We start from the raw sequence: 20,852 nt of genomic DNA, 5'->3' as shown, positions 1-20,852 counted from the left end.
CTCTTCAATCCACATGCTCACAAAGATGGCTTGCCATCCCCCTCATCAGGGAGAGAATCCAATTCAATTCAGAGTCCAGGGTATTAAAAAAAACAGCCTGTATAATGTAACAGGGCTTAAATAAATCTGATGGGGTTTTTCGTTCTTACTAACGAAGTCCCACCTTAAACAGAAAGAACCACACAAGAGATCAATATAAAGTTCAGCTTTTGCAAAAGGGGAGAGCCGTCGCTGCTTCAGCCACAGGTGTATGTGTCTAAGCAACCTACAACAATCTCCGACTCTCTCCTTGCAGCAGCCTGGTTTTATTCAAAGATTAGAAAAGGGGAAGAGTTTTACAAAACAAAAGGCTGCATAGAAATTTCAGAGCGTGTGACTCTGTCTAACATTTAGGTATGGAGACACATCTGTAACTTCAGAGTGTGAGACCTTGACGATAATCATTCAAAGAGATACATCTACAAATTAGTTTGAATCAGGCATTGTGCGTTGTAGTTTGAACTCAGTTAAACTCAGTTGACCTCCGGAAGGCTCTGTCCTGAAGCATCTCCCTTTGTTCATACTCACACACACATTTCATCATCACATGATTAGAACTAATGTAGTATAAGATCCATACATCACACATATGATTTTTATGGTATAGCATATAAGTGCAATTAAAGCACAGGAATATAATTGTAAAACAGGGTATATCATGAGATAACAATTAAAAACTCTAACAAAATCTACTCAACTTCTTTTAACTGTATAGCTGTATAGCAAAGTACTATACAGGATTAAGCAGTTCCATAACCCATGATTCAAGGAAAACACAAGAAACTTGTGCTTAAGAAAAAATGGACCAGACTCAGTGAATAATTCCCTATAATCTCTATATAGACCAGTGAGCAGTGCTGACCAGCATGTCATTGGGGTCATCAGGTGGGAACCTCCTTTCATCAGTGTTTCGTCTAGTTGGGCCCACAACACCTCCAGGAGGCTAGACAGTGATCACTGGCATGCCAGAGTCACTCCCCTAATGCCAGCCATCACTGCTCCTCAGACCACAACAACCATATTTTCTTCCGCAAGCAGCATTATTTTCAGCTAGCCCAGCCTCTCACCAACTGCACACCAGTCACAGCGGGATGGGGATACAAACCCTAGTTTAGGTAGGGGGTAGAAATAGAGGAGGTAAAGATAAGTAAGAATGGGATTCAAACCCTGGTTCGGGTAGGGGGTAATGAAAGTAAAGAGGGTGCCAGAGGTGGAGGCAGTACAAGACACACTAGCAGATTCAGCAGACAAACTCACCTAAACAGTCCTATAATTGCTAAAAATGCCAGCAAAAACTAGGCCATACAGGCCAACTCACCTGAAATGGCCACCGGGTTCCAAAAGGCTCACATGGGCCACACCCTCCACTTAAATATATTCTGGATTTCTTCCTTGCTTCTCCCAAGAGTCTGTTTACCTTAAGTGCTCCCCCTGGTTTCTCAAAGATTTTGGAGTCAGACCTGTTACTGTTTGTCTTTAATGTCAGGTGTGTTTCCAGAGCCACTAAAAACAGCTGTAATTAAACCTCTGCTGAAAAAGGACAATCTTGACAAGACACAAATGAACATCTACTGGCCCATCTCAAATCTCTCATTTCTAAGTAAGATCATTGAAAAAGCGGTTTTTCAACAGCTTAATTGCTTTTTAACAGAAAAATAACTGCTATGATACCTTCCAATCAGGTTTTAGACAGTACCACAGCACTGAGACTGCTCTGACCAAAGTGTTTAATGACATGTCTGAATACAGACGGTGCAAAAATGTCAGTCCTAGTTTTGCTGGATCTCAGTGCTGCTTTTGATACAGTTGACCACAATATTATACTCAAACAACTGGAGAACTGGGCGAGTATTTCCAGAACTGTACAAAACTGCTTCAAAGCATACTTCGACAATAGGAAGTACTTTGTGTCAATAGGTAACTTTACATCTGAGCAGACAAGAATCACATGTGGAGATCCTCAAGGTTCCATTCTGGGACCACTTCTGTTTCACATCTACATGGGACACAGATTATAAAAAACAACCAAATAAACTACCATAGCTATGCAGATGACACGCAGATATATATTACAATGCCTCCAGGAGACTGAGGCCCTGTACAGGCCCTTGGTAAATGCATTGTGGGGATTAATGACTGGATGTGCCACAACTTTCTCCAGCTAAACAAAAACAAAACTGATGTAATTGTCTTTGGAGCCAAAGAGAAACGATTACAGGTCACCACAGAGCTTCAATCTATACACGTAAAAACTACCAACCAGGCCAGAAATCTGGGTCTAGTGATGGACTCGGACCTAAATTTGAAAAAACACATTAAGGCAATAACAAAGTCAGCCTACGATCACCTTAAGAATATATCAAGGTTAAAAGATCTGATGTCTCAGCAGGACCTGGAAAAACTAGTCCATGCATTCATTTTTGGTAGGCTTGATTATTGTAACAGCATCTTTACAAGTCTACCTAAAAGTCAGTTAGACAACTGCAGCTCATTCAGAACTCAGCTGCTCGACTCCTCACTAATGGACCAAAAAAGTGAACCACATCAGTCCAGCTCTGAGGTCTTTACACTGGCTGCCTGTCCATCAGAGGATAGACTTTGAAGTTCTGATGTTGGTCTATAAAGCTCTGAATGGTCAAGGACCAAAATACATCAGTGACCTCCTGACCCACTATGAACCTTTCAGACCCATCTGGATTCAATTCAATTCAATTCAATTTTATTTATATAGCGCCAGATTACAACAATTGTCATCTCAAGGCACTTAAGTAATATAGTCCAATTCAAGCCAATTGGAATTCAATTAATTGTAATCCTAATCCAATTAATTCATATAGAGCCAATTCAAAAAATAATATCCTAAGGAAACCAACAGATTGCACCGAAACTTGTCTTCAGTCCAATCTCCCGTCCTGAGCGTGCCTGAGGCGACTGTGGAAAGGAACGACTCCCTTTTAACAGGAAGAAACCTCTGGCAGAACCAGACTCAGGAAGGGTGGCCATCTGCCTCGACCAGCTGGGGTTTGAGAAGACAGAAAAGAGGGAAAAGAGGGGGGAAAAACACCATAACGCCATTCAAATGATACCTGTTGGAACAGGGAAACACAAGTTATTAACCACAATAATGTCACATGTACATAAAATCATTTGAGAAATTAAACGGGAGGAAAAAGAGAGCGAAGTGAGGAAAGGTGTGACAGATGAGGTCCCCCAGCAGTCTAAGCCTATAGCAGCTTAACTATGGGATGTTTCAGGATTACCTGAGCCATCCCTAACTATAAACTTTATCAAAAAGCTACCATTCTACTTTTAGAAACTCTGGGAACAACAAGTAAACCTGCAGTTTGGGAGCGAAGTGCGCTGTTAGGAAAATATCTTGCAATGAGATCTTTAAGATATGATGGAGCTCGGTCATTTAGAGCTTTATATGTGAGGAGAAGAATCTTAAATTCTATTCTAAATTTAACAGGGAGCCAATGAAGAGAAGCCAAAACTGGAGAAACATGATCTCTCCTGTTAGTTCTCATCAGAACTCTGGCTGCAGCATTTTGGATCAGCTGGAGGCTTTTCAGAGAATATGTGGGACAGCCCAATAATAAGGAATTACAGTAGTCCAATCTTGAAGTAACAAATGCATGAACTAGTTTCTCTGCATCACCCTGAGACAGGATGTTCCTGATTTTAGCAATGTTACGAAGGTGAAAGAAGGCAGAGATTTCTTTGGAACCAGGTAAAATCGTCCCTTCCCCTATTGAGTGTGTCACTCCCAATGAGTTCTCCTTCAAACATTAATTTTGTTGTCAGAACTGTGTCCCATTAACTCATGGGCCGTGACTTAATGTGTAAGTTAGGCATTATTCTCATTTCAACTCCACCACAGAGTCACGTCACAGTCTGACTCATCAGCATATGCTTGCATCAACTTGTTCAAGAGGCTAAACAATTAGCTTCACCCTCTGCTGATTTCATGCAGCCTACTGATCTGCACTGCACATTACACATTTCACTGGGGCCTGACAATAACTATGAGAGGAAATGTTTCCGCACTCCTTTTGAAAGGTTTTCTGCATCCACTTTGTTTTGGAACTCACAAACTGCTGCATTGGCTGTGTCCCTCACCCCCATGCAGATGCATCTTTTTGATGTTCCTGGCTCTTATCCCCACAGCTCACTGGCCAAACCTAAAGATTGGCATTGGGAGGATGTGGGTGGGTTTGTTTCTACATGCAGAAAGTAAACTAATTGGACTGTTTCACCTGCTGAACCAAATGTAATGTTTTCTAAACGACTGTCTGCATACAAAAATACATTTTAGAGCCCAGTTCATTGTCAAAGAACTGTAGAACTGGTCCCCACTACAGAAACAGAAGAATTTTGAAGCATGCTTTTTATCTGAAACAGATCTGTCTTCACTACCCATGTTGGCTGAAGTGCCCAATGATCTTTGGGCTAAAAGGTCTGATAAAAGGCTGTGAACTGGTATTTGTCACCCCTAAATCGGACTATTGCCCGTGTAAAACAAAAAGCCTGAAGCAGTTAAAGGGATTAAGCCTGCTTTTCAATATCTTCAGAAAACAGGCATCATTGTTCCCTGTAAAAAACCTGTGTGCTCTCCATTATTTTCTGTTAAAAAGGGGGATGCTGAATTCACTCACTGCTTATTGGTTCACAAAAGGTTTCAGCTCATATGCACAGAAATACTATCAGTCATGTATGATTTGTGTTCACCTACATAAGAATGAGATAGAGAGCTCGAGTAAATCTTAGAAATCGTGTTTGGCAGACCTCCAACCTTGGGAATGGGACCTATAAACAGACCCCTCCCTTCCACATCTATTTGTGATGATGCTATGTTGTCTTACTGTCAGAACCTCTCAACTGTTCTCTCTCAAGTTTCACAGACAGTGAAGGGAGTACTTCCATCCCCTGCTGACACACCTCTGCACCCACTCAAACCAGGTGATTGGGTGGTGGTGAAGGAGCTTCACAGGAAACACTGGGAGTACAAATGCTGGCAAGGTCCGTTCCAGGTGCTACTGGTCACTCTCATAGCTGTTAAAGTCACAGAAAGAGCAAACTGGATTCATGCCACCCACTGTAAGAGTGTGCCTGAACCAATAGATGACTTCCACCCCGACAGACATCAGCCTCATCAGCAGGCCCTGGAGAACAAAGGCACGAGTCAGCAGTAAAAGCTGTACTCCACCGTTGTGTCAAGTACTGGTGACCTCTGACACCAAAGAAAAAAGATACAGGTGAACAATTCCACCCATGTTGAGCGACGTGATGTTCGCTGGCTGACCACTCTACAGTCACAGTTTAACCATTCCACTCCATATGCCCTGAACCTGTGGTATCGTTATGCTAAGTACATTGCTGATAACCGATCCAACTGCTATATTTGCTCTCACATGCTTTTAGCCGTACACACTTCTTTGGTTAGGCCTCAGCCTTATCAAAACGCTTCTGATCTGTTTCCTGACATTTTGCGCTCTTCCTATCATGATGATGTCCTTAATCTAACTGTTAGTTCACAAAGTGTCATCGCACACCCCCGTCCTGCATCTGAGGGAGGAACGAGTAGAGGTTTCACAAAATATCTTAATGTGTTAAATGCTTCATTTGACCAACCGTTCCTGGGACCTATCCACATTCCAGCACATGTTAGGTTTACATGTTACTCTAACCTAATGAAGTTGTTTGATGTCACTCCCACTTTTCTGGGAGAAATATCACGCATCCACAGTCAGGAGATTTTTGTTCACTGCACACCCTTCCAGGTGTTCCTTATTACCAGGTGCCAGACGTGCTTGGCACACTGCCCCAACAAGATATTTACTGGTTATATGGTTATTTTTTTAATTTAGGCCTTCCAGCAAACTGGGCAGGTAGATGTGCTTCAGTTGTGGCTACTGGACATTCCTATGTTGTGACTGCTATCAACATACAACATCACCTTCGTCCATCTCACCTCTGCAGATCACCCGCAGATCCCCATGATCCCATGAGCATCTATATAGAGAGCCATAGTGTTTTTGGTATGACTGGAGAAATTGTTTAATTATTTTCGTGTTTACTGCATTGAGTTGCATACTAGATGCCAAGGTTTTGATGGCAGGTAACGTACATAAACAGACCATATAATATAAACTTCAGTCAGCCACACTCCACTTTGTCCGTCCCCAAAATCAGTCTGGTCTCAGGGGAGGCGTTTCAATGTGGGTCAGAGAAGTGCTATTGTGCTTAAGCAAAGGGAATCTTGACCAAAGACCGTCTCAAAAATGTCTGTAAGGTCTTTGCAAACTGACAACTTGTTAAAAGATGCCATAATATGTCTCCTTTAAGCCTTGATATCCTACTTTTGACACGTTACAACCCTCCGCCTGAGGTGGAGTGAAACAGCCCATGTGTTTTCTTAATGATACAGAACGCCTGGCCTCTGCATCCATTTATCTAAGTATCTCTGCATATGGGGTTTATAGCCTCTTTTACTGAACCCTACAATCATCTCCTTTGTTTTTGCCACATTGATGTTGAGGTTATTTGCTCTGTAGCAGCACTACAGTTTCTCTACCTCCTCTGTACTCTGAGTCATCGTAGTATGAGATTAAAGCCACTTCAACCATGCCATCTGCAAACATCACAATATGGTTGCTTTGGTGCAAGCAGTCTCAAGTTAGTAGTTTCCATACGAGTTGACTGTTAAGTTATTTTCACGTATCAACACAAAAGACTCTCAGGAGAATAAGTAGACAATTTCACCCTTTTACACATTTGTTCTTTGCATATGTGCTTCATAGTGGGGGACTTTCCGATGGAAATTACCTCTTTTAACCAGGAAATGTGGGGTTGGGGTGCAGGGAAACATGTTTCTATTTTTTCTACATAACTTAATTATGAGGCATAATTTTTTTACAAGGCTTTTCACACATGGTTTTCAAGCTGGAACTGATGGGTATGTGTGAAAGTACAGAAATGTTGAGGGATTCGGCATCGAAGTTGATCAGCTGCTGATACGCCTTTCTGTGATGTATCTGTTGTAAGACAGCCCTCACAGATGCTGGTCTCATTGTCACCAGAGCTCATTCAGCATCACTGACCACTCAGAGTCAGGGCCCAGGGTTGTCGGGTGTGCTGTCCTCCCTCCACTACATATCTACAGAGCTACACTGGTGAGTATGAACTAAGGATCCACAAAAATGAATGATGATTTATTTTGGAACAGCTATTACTAAGAGCTTTACTTTACTTTAAACTTAAAATAATACTCACTGTGTGGAAAGACTGCTCAATGTCAAGGCCAAAGTCTCAGCAAATACACAAATGACACTAGTTTTTCATTCTCTTAATTTTTTTTATGGAATGTTAGCATGAAAGTAAGATCTATTCTAATAAAAACAAGGATAAGTAGGGACTGATTAATTTTTTTATTAAAACTGATGATAAAAAGTTGTGTTGATGGAAAGATGAAAAATTGTTCTTTTGATGTTGTTCTTTGCTGTAGGTCATGGCAAAATGCTGCAGCAACATTCCAGTTAAAGCTTGGGTATAATATTAAATTACATAAATGTAAAAGAACATTTCGACCAATGCAAATCAGGGTTGATATCTTAGGAAATATTCAAATAGAAGATAAAAACTAGAATATTTTACGAGCTAAATAATGTAAAAAAAAATATGTAAACCTTAAGTCTGTTTATTTGATAATGAAACATTTTTGGGAACAAGTATTACACAACAGTTCACTGAGTCAAGACTTGACTGCATCGGTCAGCAGTTTCTGTTCTCTCTTTTGAGAGGCACAAAGATCAACACAATGTGACAGAATTTCCAAGAATAACTGTTAGCCGTCAGCTATTTCGTAACTACTCTTAACTGGACTTTTATGACTGAAAAAAGTTAGGAGCATCATTACAGTGCCAGAAGCAAGGTGGTAATTTGGCCTAATAAGACGCATATTAGGACCAGTAAAAGTATTGGCCAAAGATTATACAGCTGTAACTGATATAGTTCTGTTTTTTTTTTTCGAAACCATGGATGGCACTGTTTCTAGAGATTTTGGTGGCCTTATGATGTTACTTAACCTTCTAAAAGCTATAATATGGTTAAATCTCATAACAGAGTGTGTTTGCATTATCAGTATTATGCAACGATGCAACCAAAAATCTGGAGAAAGGAAGAAAGTTTATCTGGACTGAAATAACTCCAGAAGAAATTAAAAAGTTCATAGGCTTGTTGCTGTACATGGCAGTCTTCCACCTGCTGAAGATTAGTGACTTTTGGAGTAGGGAAACCAATTTCCATGTGGCATTCCCCACCACCATCATGCCCCGAAAACGCTTCATGGCTATTTTAACTGATCTGCACATGAGTGAAATGTGAGGACTGCGATATGTGCTTGAGTCTGTAGCCAGACAGGAACTGTCACTGGCGGTACCACCAAGACCTCTAAATGTGAAGGGACTGTGTCTGCAGCCAGAAAGGACTGAGTTGGAAAACATGCCTGTACATAATTTCTACTTTTTGGCACATTCAAAGACAAATATTAAAAAGCTTTTCATTGCAAATATATTTAATACCTTTCAAATTTAACATTTTGTACATATAACTGTATGACTGCAGTGTTTTTTCTCACTAAAATTCTAAAATCAAATTCAGTTTTTAAATTTTCTCTTCAGATTAAACTGTTAACACAGAGATATTATGCCAGATATTAAAAGTATTCTGACAAAAGCACTTGCTCACAGGACATTTTCTGTCTCTTTAATGGTTACAATAAGCAAAAAAGTCCAGGCTTAGGTGTTAAAGGGTTAACTTTAAAGAAAAAATATATGCCCCCCAGCAGATTTAATCCAGTCATGTTGTAAATTTTGACTCTTTGTGTTTCCTGTTTTAAACTTTGTATGGTGGTGGACAGTTATGAAGCTACTATTCAGTTTCCAGTATCACCAGTTCCAGAGTGTGTTCCTGTATTATTAAGTAGGTTGAATAGTTAAAGTCAATGACTATCATTTGCTATATCATTATTTCAGGTTGCTGACACAGATATTCAATTCAATTCAATTCAATTTTATTTATATAGCGCCAGATTACAACAATTGTCATCTCAAGGCACTTAAGTAATATAGTCCAATTCAAGCCAATTGGAATTCAATTCATTGTAATCATAATCCAATTAATTCATATAGAGCCAATTCAAAAAATTAATATCCTAGCTAAGGAAACCAACAGATTGCACCGAAATGTGTCTTCAGTCCAATCTCCCGTCCTGAGCGTGCCTGTGGCAACTGTGGAAAGGAACGACTCCCTTTTAACAGGAAGAAACCTCTGGCAGAAACAGACTCAGGAAGGGTGGCCATCCGCCTCGACCAGCTGGGGTTTGAGAAGACAGAAAAGAGGGAAAAGAGGGGGGAAAAACACCATAACACCATTCAAAGGATACCTGTTGGAACAGGGAAACATACGTTAATAACCACAATAATGTCACATGTACATAAAATCAATTTTGAAATTAAACAGGGGGAAAAAGAGAGCAAAGTGAGGAAAGGTGTGACAGATGAGGTCCCCCAGCAGTCTAAGCCTATAGCAGCTTAACTATGGGATGTTTCAGGATTACCTGAGCCATCCCTAACTATAAGCTTTATCGAAAAGAAAAGTTTTAAGCCTAATCTTAAAAGTGGAAAGGGTGTCTGCTTCCCGGACATTTACTGGCAGCTTATTCCACAAGAGAGGGGCCTGATAACTGAAGGCTCTACCTCCCATTCTACTTTTAGAAACTCTGGGAACAACAAGTAAACCTGCAGTTTGGGAGCGAAGTGCTCTGTTAGGAAAATATCTTACAATTAGATCTTTAAGATATGATGGAGCTCGGTCATTAAGAACTTTATATGTGAGAAGAAGAATCTTAAATTCTATTCTGAATTTAACAGGGAGCCAATGAAGAGAAGCTAAAACTGGAGAAACATGATCTCTCCTGTTAGTTCTCATCAGAACTCTGGCTGCAGCATTTTGGATCAGCTGGAGGCTTTTCAGAGAATATGTGGGACAGCCCAATAATAAAGAATTACAGTAGTCCAATCTTAAAGTAACAAATGCATGAACTAGTTTCTCTGCATCACCTTGAGACAGGATGTTCCTGATTTTGGCAATATTACGAAGGTGAAAGAAGGCAGTCCTAGAAACCAGTTTTATATGTGCGTCAAATGATAAATTCTGGTCAAAAATAACTCAAAGGTTCCTCACTGTAGAACTAGAAGCCAAGGAAATACCATCTAGAGTAACTATATAACTAGACAATTTCTCCCTGAAGCGCTCAGGTCCAAAGAGAACAACTTCAGTTTTGTCTGAATTTAAAAGCAGACAGTTCTGAGTCATCCAGGTCTTTATGTCTTTAAGACAGGCTTGTAGCCTGACCAACCTGTAGGTTTCATCTGGTTTCATAGATAAGTACAGCTGAGTATCATCAGCATAACAATGGAAATTTATGCCATGCTGTCTGATAATGTTACCTAATGGAAGCATGTATAAAGTAAAAAGAATGGGTCCAAGCACAGAACCCTGAGGAACTCCATGACTTACTCCAACGTGTGAGGAAGATTCTTCATTTACAAGAACAAACTGGAATCTATCAGATAAATATGACTTAAACCAGCCTAATGCAGTTTCTTTAATCCCAATAACATGTTCAAATCTCTGTAACAGAATGCTGTGATCGATCGTATCAAATACAGCACTGATACCCAACAGGACAAGCACAGAAACAAGTCCGCTATCAGAAGCTAACAGGAGATCATTGGTAACTTTCACCAGTGCTGTTTCTGTGCTATGATGCACTCTGAATCCTGACTGAAACTCTTCAAACAGATTATTTCTATGTAAATGATCACAAAGTTGAACTGCAACTATTTTTTCAAGAACTTTGGACAAAAAAGGGAGATTGGATATAGGTCGATAATTAGCCAACACTTCTGAATCAAGAGTAGGTTTTTTAAGTAAAGGTTTAATTACAGCAACCTTAAAAGTCTGAGGTACATATCCTATCAACAAAGACCGATTGATCAAATCCAATATGGAAGTGTCAATTAAGCGGAAAACCTCCTTGAACAGTCTGGTTGGGATTGGGTCTAACATACAAGTTGATGGTTTAGAAGAGACTATTGCTGTTGTTAGCTCAGAAAGATCAACTGGACAGAAGCTGTCTAAATACAATTCAGGTTCGAAAGATACTTCTAAAGCTGCTCTACTTGATGATACATCAGTGATAATAGTGGGAAGGATTCCATTAATCTTCTCTCTGATAGAAACAATTTTATTGATAAAGAATCTCATGAAATCATCACTGCTGAGAGTTAAAGGAATACATGGCTCAACAGAGCTCAGACTCTTTGTCAGCCTGGCAACAGTGCTGAAAAGAAACCTGGGATTATTCTTATTCTCTTCTATCAATAATGAATAATAAGCAGTTCTAGCTTTACGAAGTGCTTTCTTATACGTTATTAAACTATCTTTCCAGACTAATTGAGACTCTTCTAAATTAGAGGAACGCCACTGTCTCTCCAGCTTTCTTGCAGTCTGCTTTAACGCACGCAGCTGTGAATTATACCAAGGAGCCAACCTCTTCTGACTGATTACCTTCCTTTTCAGAGGGGCAACATTGTCCAGTGTTGTACGCATTGAAGCTATAGTGCTGTCAACAAGAGAGTCAAGTTCTACTGGAGTAAAATTTAGGTAGCCATCCTCTGTCATATCAGCACATGGTAGTGTGACATGTTTTAAATGGAAGGAAGAGGTTGATTCACTAATTTTGCAGTTCTAATTTGGAATTTGGTCTTCAAAGAATCTTCAAAGACCGAGAGCCAGGAGGCAAAATGAAAATAACTTTTTATTCTAAAAGTAAGGCACGGCAAAGCCAGAAATACATCAAACTAAAACATGGAAAACAAAATCAAAACACTGAGTAACCTTGAACGGATTAGAATGACCAGAATATAAAGAAGACACTAGGAACAGCAACAGCAAGCATGAGCTTTGCAGCTTAAACAGACTGCTCAAATTGGAGCGCATGTGTGGCATGTAGACTGTGAAACAGATCAAATGGGAGGCAGCCTGACACAGGCGTTGCTACATTACGAAGAAATAGCCTACACTTATCCATTAAACAACTGTTGAGTCAATTGTGCAACAATGAGCCCTAAAAAAAAAAAGTGTTCTACATATTGAAAGTGTCAGGAGAGGTGTTTCAATAGGGGTCAGAGAAGTGCTATTCCGCTAAAGCACTTTCTTCTTCACTTGAATGAAGTGAATGTCAAATGAATGCTGACAATCTGTCACAGTCGACTCTGTCACAGTTTATGTTTAATATGGTTTCAGTTATGTTCTAGTCCTGTTTTTCCCCTGCCACCTCGGTTCACTCACGTCACCTGGCTCATTGTTCACAGCTGCACCTCATTCACTGATCACTCCCTCCACAGTATTTAGCTTCCTGGTTTCCTTTCAGTCACTGCAGAATCCTTACCTCACTTCATGTCTTGCCACACAGATAAGTCTTGTTTTGCAGATCTCAGTCTTGTTTTGTTTCTCATGGTTTTGTTATTTCATAGTTTAGTGTTTTTGATAATCCGGCTCAGCCGTGCTTTTTGTTCTTGCTCCTTGTCCCCTTTTTGTTAATAAACCTTGTTCTGTTTGAAAGAACTACATCAGGGTCCTACCTCTCCAACGAATCGTGACACAATCTAGTCTTAAACCTCAAACTCATTGGGTTAACAATCTGGAATATATATTTGTGGACAATTAAGATAAAAATTGTGTCTGCATCCAAATATTTCTGGACCTAATTGTAAATATGTTTAGTTTATTGTGTAAGAATGTTCAGCTAAAGTCTTGTATGGCTTGAGAATAGGGTGAGTTGAGATTTAATCAGTCTGAACAACTGGTTTTAACTAAGAACTGTCTGACTAATGTGGATTTTAATGTGTCTTCTGCCACAGGACAAACATGAACCATGGATGATGAAAGTCAATACCAGCTCTTCCTGGATCTGTTCAATGAGACCTATGACACAACTGACCCAAGCTATGTGGTCAGTAAAAATGTTCAGCTCTGTGCAAAGAAGACCGTCAATCAGTTTGGTGCAAAATTCATCCCAGTCTTCTACACTGTTAACTTCCTCTTGAGTTACCTTGGAAACGGGCTTGTCCTACTGGTCATCTACAAGTACGAAAAGCTCAACACTGTGACAAATGTCTTCCTCCAGAATTTAGTCCTCTCGAATATTCTCTTTGCCTCTAGTCTGCCTTTCTGGGCCACATACCATTTGTCTGAGTGGATTTTTGGCATTGCACTATGTAAGATGGTCAGTAGTGCTTATTTCATTGGTTTCTACAGCTCCATCCTCTTCCTCACACTCATGACATTTGACCGATACCTAGCAGTAGTGCATGCAGTGGCAGCGGCTAAGAGCAGAAAAAAAGTGTATGCCATCATTGCTTCTGTGATAGTTTGGGTCATCAGTATTGCAGCAAGTGTGAAAGAGCTGGTGCTTCGAAATGTGTGGATGCATCCATTAAATGGACTTATGTGTGAGGAGTCAGGGTTGCCACAGAGCACCATGGAGTACTGGCGTATGGTCACTTACTATCAACAGTTCCTGCTGTTCTTCCTCCTCCCGCTGATCATGGTATTGTACTGCTATATAAGCATCACTGTGCGCATCCTATCCACCCGCATGAAGGAGAAGTGTCGTGCCATTAAGCTCATATTTGTCATTATCTTCACCTTCTTTGCCTGCTGGACACCCTACAATTTTGTCATCCTCATGCGAGCTATTCAAATCTCCCACACCAGCTTGGATGAGGAGTCCTGTTCTGACTCAGATAAATTAGACTTTGCGCTGTATGTGACCCGGAACATTGCTTACTTGTATTGCTGTATTAGTCCTGTGTTTTACACATTTCTTGGAAAGAAGTTTCAGAGCCATTTCAAAAGGCTGATGGCTAAGAAGTTCCCCTGTCTGAAGAAACACATTAGCCTCAACAGCCAGAGCACCAGAACCACATCACAGAGAACACCACACTCTGTTTATGAGTACTAAACTCACATTCAAGTTTATTTCTTGATTCTTGTAAAGACATGCATTGATATAACTATTTTTTTTGCCCTCTAACCAATCTTAATTCGTAGAACTAAATCCTAATCTTTAACTAAATTCTAACAGAAACAGGTTTCTATTCTAAGCCTCTAAATCAGGTCTAAACTGTCAAACAATCCCATGAGGTTCTCATGAACTGCTAAAAGGACCTCATTCCCCCCCTCTCTCCTTCACTCACACCCATATTCACATACTTTTCAAAAAGATCAGTGAGTTCTAAATATGGATTATATTGAAGAGTTAAGATTATTATCATTGAAAGCAGAAGCAATGTGACAACTAATTTTCATAAACCAGTCCCAAGACACAGGTGTTCTGCTCTTTATAGTGAATTTTGTGTCTAGATGTTTGTAAAGCTGTGATGTGGACAGCTTTGTCTCGGGTTAAGGAGTCATTTAAAAACACAGTAATAAAACCATTTTCCCTTTACTGACAGAGCATCTGGAGTTGTTTCCTGGCAGTAGCACACTTTAGCTTAGTCAATCAAAATTGGTCAAATCTGGAGAAACAACATACATACCACACTGTGGTGTTGCAATGAAAATTTTAAAAAGCCTTATGCACAAAATGTCAGTTATTGCCAAATACAAACAAGAGGATATGACTGTTTTATGAAATACCCCATCCTACAGCTTAAGCAATGAAAGCACTATAGGTGGTTGTTGATTTCAATAACAGTAATTTATGGTTAGACGTATCAGAAATCACTATCTAAAAAATAAAAAAAAACATAGTTGAATGAATGTGTTTGGGAACAACGAATTTACCAAGAATCCTGAATTAATTCATCATAAAAGGAGGTCAGGCCTTTAAATGGAGGGGGGGGGGGGGGTTACATGCTCTTCCCATGTCTGCTTAGGTGTTCTTCGGATACTTCAGCTCGCTGCAGAATCCAGAAACATACATGTCTGGTTAATTAAAGGTGCTAAAATTGGCTGTAGGGGTAAGAGAAAGCACTTGTGGTTGTGTATTGGCCCTACCAAACAAGTGGAAATACACAGGCTGGAGGGGGAGGAAGAGGGGATCTTACATGCAATTTGCATAAGCACATATTTATTTCAACATTTACAGTCCAATTTACTTGATGCTGAACATACTCTGGCCAACAATTCCTCTATGCAATTACAATTTCTTTTTCTTTTTTTTTTTTTTTGCATATTTTGCATATCCAAAACTCAATTATATCCTTATCATACAAAACATGGAGCATTAGCCTACCCCAGTTTCTCACTTTCCCAAAAGAATGTTCTCTTTTTACTTGAGCATTCTTTTTCCCAGTAGGGGCTGGCTCAATTTGTGGCTGCCACCGGGAAGTGCCACTGTTCTTGATGGGAACAAGCATTGACCCCACGGTGTGAAGGGTTCAAACAGGAAAGAGACTGAGTTGAGTGTTGAGAGAAACTGCTACAAGCTTACAGGGGGAGTCCAAACAGGTGGGATGAGGCCTATAGTGGAAAAGTACCGAACACAGGGAGATAGGGAGGAGTTTTCCCACACAGGGAGAAGACATCTGAATGGAGCAGAGATGGGGTACGAGGCTGATATTGGATCAAGGACCAGTCAGGGAAAGCCAAGTCTAAACCACGGCTTCTCCCCAACTTTTGGACTGATAAAATTCACATCATGTTTGTATGGCAATATAAAAGCATATTTTGCTAAAGAGTGGTACCCTTTTTCTGATCAGACTGCCTGAAAGAGAGAGGTCCACAGTGCTGTGTAACTTCATCCTTCAACCATTGAATAAATTCTGAGCTAGACTTGGAGTTTGCATTTCTTCTCTCAGACAAACAAACAAAACAGAAAGGTGTATAATGCAAGTAAAACACATAGCCTAAGTTGATGAAGGGTTTCTCTGAATTTGACCTTAATCAGGTGAAGGTAATAAGAAAATGGTGTTTACATGGCCTTATCTTATTCAATGTAAGCTCTTAATCAGGTTATCATCTGAATTGCGGTGCACATAAACATAGCCGATGTTTCGTGAGGGGAGAGGAGATGTTGGTGAAGCTGTGCTAAAGCTTATAACTGAAGTGCAGGATGACATTTCTTAGGTGTGACAGAAAAGCTGAGGGTCCAGGGAGGGTGTGAGGTTGAAAACTGAAGATGGGAGGACAATGCCAAACGTCCTCTTGAGCTGAACCTATTAAAAGACATGTTCACGTAATTGGCTCTGTCTAGACTTCTATCCGTTTGGCTGCTTAGTTATTAGTGCAGGCTTGTGGTTTGATTTATACAATGAAATATCATCTCAAGGCTCTTCAAAGACAGTCAAATTCAAGCCAATTATATTCCAATTCATTGTAATACAATTACAATCCAATCAAATGAAATTGATCAGAATCCAAAGTTATCCAATTCATAAAATGCACATTTAAAAAAAAAAGTTCAATAGCTGAGGAAACCAACAGATTACACTGAATAAATTGAAATCTTTTGGAAACCAACTTCTTAAACTCAGGCATTGTTTGCTGATTAGCAGCTTAGCTAGAATGGTCCAATATTTTGGAATGCTGCATTGTTAACATTATTTTATTAGGAATATGTGTGAACTGGCTTACAGAAGCTTTGAAGAGTCTAATGTTATCCACTTTCACCTTTAACTTATCACACTAAACATGTTTGTACAGTGCAGCATTACTTGTAAAATACTTCACACTGGCACCACTTCAGAGTAATTCATCAGAAAGTTGGCTTATTTTCTACAGTTCCTGGTTGGACCATTGCATTGCACCCCTAAAAGGCTTTGTGGAGAGATAACTCTGGACTACATTTCAGTGTGCGCACTGCAGTCTTTTGCTGCTGAGAAAATTTACTGGCCTTTTCAATCCAAATTCCCACATGACCTGAAAACATTGTTTTCTGTTAGCACATCCAATGGGTTTCTACCCCTCAATAAGCTATCAAGTGATGTGTCATTTAGAAATACTGAACGTTTTCCGCTTGCTTCTGAGCATTTACATCAAAATTTGAGTTAACAGCTTCCCAGTAGCAGCAAATGCGGGATATGACTATATCTAACATCTAACTATCTGTTATACATGTCTAATATAAATGTATAACTGGAAATTCATGAAAGATGGAATCAAATATTCGTAGTTCTCAGGGTGACAGCTGAGAACCTGACCCTGCTGAAAGAGTGACCTACCATTATCTCCAGATAAGTTTTTCTAAGTCTTTAGTTGCCAAATCACTTGGGTGCACCCTGTTCTCATGGGAACGTACATGGTGCCTCTCTGACTAAACTGCTGATTCATGCAGGTGATGGTGATCATTTTCCAGCTGTGGAAAAGTTTATTAAATGCTGACTTTAATTGAATCAGAGGGGTATCACTTAAGGGGTAACTCAGTGTTCAGGTGTTGCTTTAGGAACATGTTGCACACATGCACACTGACCATGAGATCCAGAGAAACAAATCTCCACTGACCACTACTGGCACAGCAAAGGAGCAAGGTTGCCAAGTTGACTGACCAAGGGCCTCATGTACAAAGACTTGCATGGATTTCCTACTAAAACATGGGGTACACTCAAACCCAAATGCTCTCCTACGCACTAAAAAATCTGGATGTATGAATCTGTGTGTACACATGAATCAAAGCACATTTCCTTTGTACATCCCAATCAAAGTGGAATTGAGCGCACATGTCGGAGTACCTGACTCCTCCCTGTCCATGCCCATACTTAAATATGCAAATCATATTTAAATGAGCCCTGAACCTGCGAGTCCCCCTCTCTGCACAATCAGAAAATAAAGAAAAAATAATGAGTGAGACGGGGAAAAAAGAAGAACTTCACTGAAAGCGAGATGGAGGTGCAACTTTCTGAAGTGGAGGCCTGCAAAAATATGCTCTTAGGCACGTTGTACTCCGGCATAAGCAGCAAACATAAGTGTGGGAGAGCGTGTGTGAACAGAGAGTCGGTGCAATTATGGGTGACACTGCTCTCTCAGGGGTGGTGGGAGCACATGTGGGTGACTCTGATTACCCCCAAGGTAAATACCAATGTTTTTGTGTATCTCACAACAAACGTGTTCATATAGTAATCTAAGTAAGTAAACTTTATTTATCTATCAGCTTTCACAGATAAAAAAATCACAAAGTGCTTTACAATAAAATACATAAAAATAATTATAAGAAAACACCACCAATATAAATGAATAAAAAATCATAAAAGACGAAAAAGACCATAACAAGATAAAAATAAATAAAATATAGGTGGAGACATAGGTAAGTTCACATCTGTCTAACTAAAAGCTTGCTTAAATAAAAATGTTTTCAGCTGCTTCTTAAAAGAGTCCACAGATTCAGAGTACCTTAGTGAAAGAGGTAAGGCGTTCCAGAGTTTGTGCAGAAGTGCGCCAGGGAAAAGGTGAGGCTGATTAAGACATTTCACACTTTACACATGGGGTTATTAACATGAGTATGTCACTTACTTAGCACACTGTCACTAACTTAAACCACTGACTAGTAATGATGCTGTGAAGATGAGATAGAAATTGGGGGTGCACATGCTCAATGCACGTCATGGGGAATAAGATTAGGACAATTACTCGCACAGTGCCAGCTTGTAGTCTGTTCCCAACAATTCTGTTACTGAATGTATGAATCGTGCGTTGAACCAGGCCACCTGCCACAATGTTGGTTAATTGCATTTGCGCATCACATATGATCTGTACATTGATCGAATGAAAATGTTTCCTGTTGACACACAAATTCATCATGTGATGGCGCTTTTATTACATTAGGAAAACAGGCTCTGCTTCAAATTGTGCTTCAATGTTGGCCAGTTCAACTGCATTGTGGTTTACCTGTGATATACCTGCTGAGATGCAGATAATTCCGTCCCACTCGGCTGGCATGGCTCGGCTCAGGGTCGACTGGCACAGTCCCAATCGGTTGGCCAGCTCCCTCTGGAATGCGCCGGTTGCTTAACCCTCCGGGGTCTGAGCTCACTTTGGTCGTTTTTGAATACTTTTGCTTTTGCCTTTTTGTATACCACAAAAAAATTGTTTGGCATACCCATGCTTGGTATCTTTTTTTTCAACACAACTTCATCTATATGATCTAATAGTTATTTTTTCACTTTGACTTACTTTATTAACACATTGAGCCCAAAAATACACAGAAATGATCAAATCCGAATTTAAAAAACATACTGTTTATTACAATAAAAAACACAAACATGCTCAATGAACTGTTTTGGAACTTGAAAAGGGTAACATAGGTTGCAAATATGAACAAATATATGTAAAATTTAAATAAAGTTATACATTATACAAATATTTACCATAGAAAGCATGTATAATTCCAGGCGTTTTTTACCTTATCACCTTCAAAACAAAGTAAGTGCAAAGTAATACAGAGAGCTACACCAGTGCTTTGTATTCCCAGAGTCTCAAATAGCTACTCCCAGAGTTCCAAATAGTGAAAATGTAATATTAGAGGTAAAATTGAGATGCAATCAAACTATATACAAATATTTCAAACAATATACAAACAATGGGACAAAGTTTTTTTTTATTTTATTTGTGCCACTCTGCAAAGCAGTTTCTGTCCACAACAACACACAGCGCCACATCACAAAACTGGCACTTCCAGGGAGTGAGATGTATTTTTTTGTCGACCTGGTGGCAATGTAGGCAACTTCTGTGGCTTTCAGGCTGGCATCTGTTCCCACAGAATGTGTACAATGCCACAATCTGTTACCACCATGCAAATGTGGGCACTAACGTTGTGATTCTCTGGCTCCTTACAACAATGTGAATACTCAGTTTACAAAAAAAACTTACAGGTATAAATAAATACCTACAACTAGAAATAAACATAGATAACATTAAATATAACTCAAAATACACACTAGTAAAATCAGAATATTCATCTCCTTGAGATAAGTATGTTTCCCTGTTCCAACAGATATCCTTTGAATGGTGTTATGGTGTTTTTCCCGCCTCTTTTCCCTCTTTTCTGTCTTCTCAAACCCCAGCTGGTCGAGGCGGATGGCCACCCTTCCTGAGTCTGGTTCTGCCAGAGGTTTCTTCCTGTTAAAAGGGAGTCGTTCCTTTCCACAGTCGCCTCAGGCATGCTCAGGACGGGAGATTGGACTGAAGACACGTTTCGGTGCAATCTGTTGGTTTCCTTAGCTAGGATATTAATTTTTTTAATTGGCTCTATATGAATTAATTGGATTATGATTACAATGAATTGAATTCCAATTGGCTTGAATTGGACTATATTACTTAAGTGCCTTGAGATGACAATTGTTGTAATCTGGCGCTATATAAATAAAATTGAATTGAATTGAATTGAATAAGAATGAAAATTCAGATAAAGAGGACAACAAAATGACGGACATTTACCCAACTCTGTATTTATTATTTCAGCCGTGCTCTTCTGTACACATATACAACAAATATATAACGTTATATACATATATATATATATAAACGTTTTATAACGTTTACAATACAGCAGTAAACAAAACAAAAGCTACAAATATTCATGATTAGTATGACTTATCTCTCATCACCGACGACGTCGCTGTTGACAAAAGACGGGTCTGTCACCTCATCATCCTCATCGCTGCTCTCCTCCTCCTCGGACGATGAAAAGGAAATTACATCATCTTCGTTGTCGTCCTCTAAATACAACAGCCTGAAGGCCTGATTGACAT

At 39.7% G+C, this 20,852-nt stretch overlaps 1 protein-coding gene across 1 annotated transcript; it reads left to right on the top strand.

Annotated features, from left to right (window-relative positions):
• The first annotated feature begins 6,111 nt into the window (after positions 1-6,111).
• On the top strand, positions 6,112-15,940 carry ccr12a (chemokine (C-C motif) receptor 12a). Its single transcript, XM_072364200.1, has 2 exons — positions 6,112-7,211; positions 13,026-15,940. Exon 2 carries the CDS (start codon positions 13,040-13,042, stop codon positions 14,126-14,128), a length of 1,089 nt encoding a protein of 362 aa, XP_072220301.1. The 5' UTR covers positions 6,112-7,211; positions 13,026-13,039; the 3' UTR covers positions 14,129-15,940.
• Positions 15,941-20,852: the final 4,912 nt, after the last annotated feature.

The sequence above is a fragment of the Leuresthes tenuis genome, unplaced genomic scaffold, assembly GCF_036924035.1.
Source record: "Leuresthes tenuis unplaced genomic scaffold, fLeuTen1.0.hap1 SCAF_14, whole genome shotgun sequence".
Classification (NCBI taxonomy): domain Eukaryota; kingdom Metazoa; phylum Chordata; class Actinopteri; order Atheriniformes; family Atherinopsidae; genus Leuresthes; species Leuresthes tenuis.
This window is presented reverse-complemented; position numbering and strand designations above follow the sequence as displayed.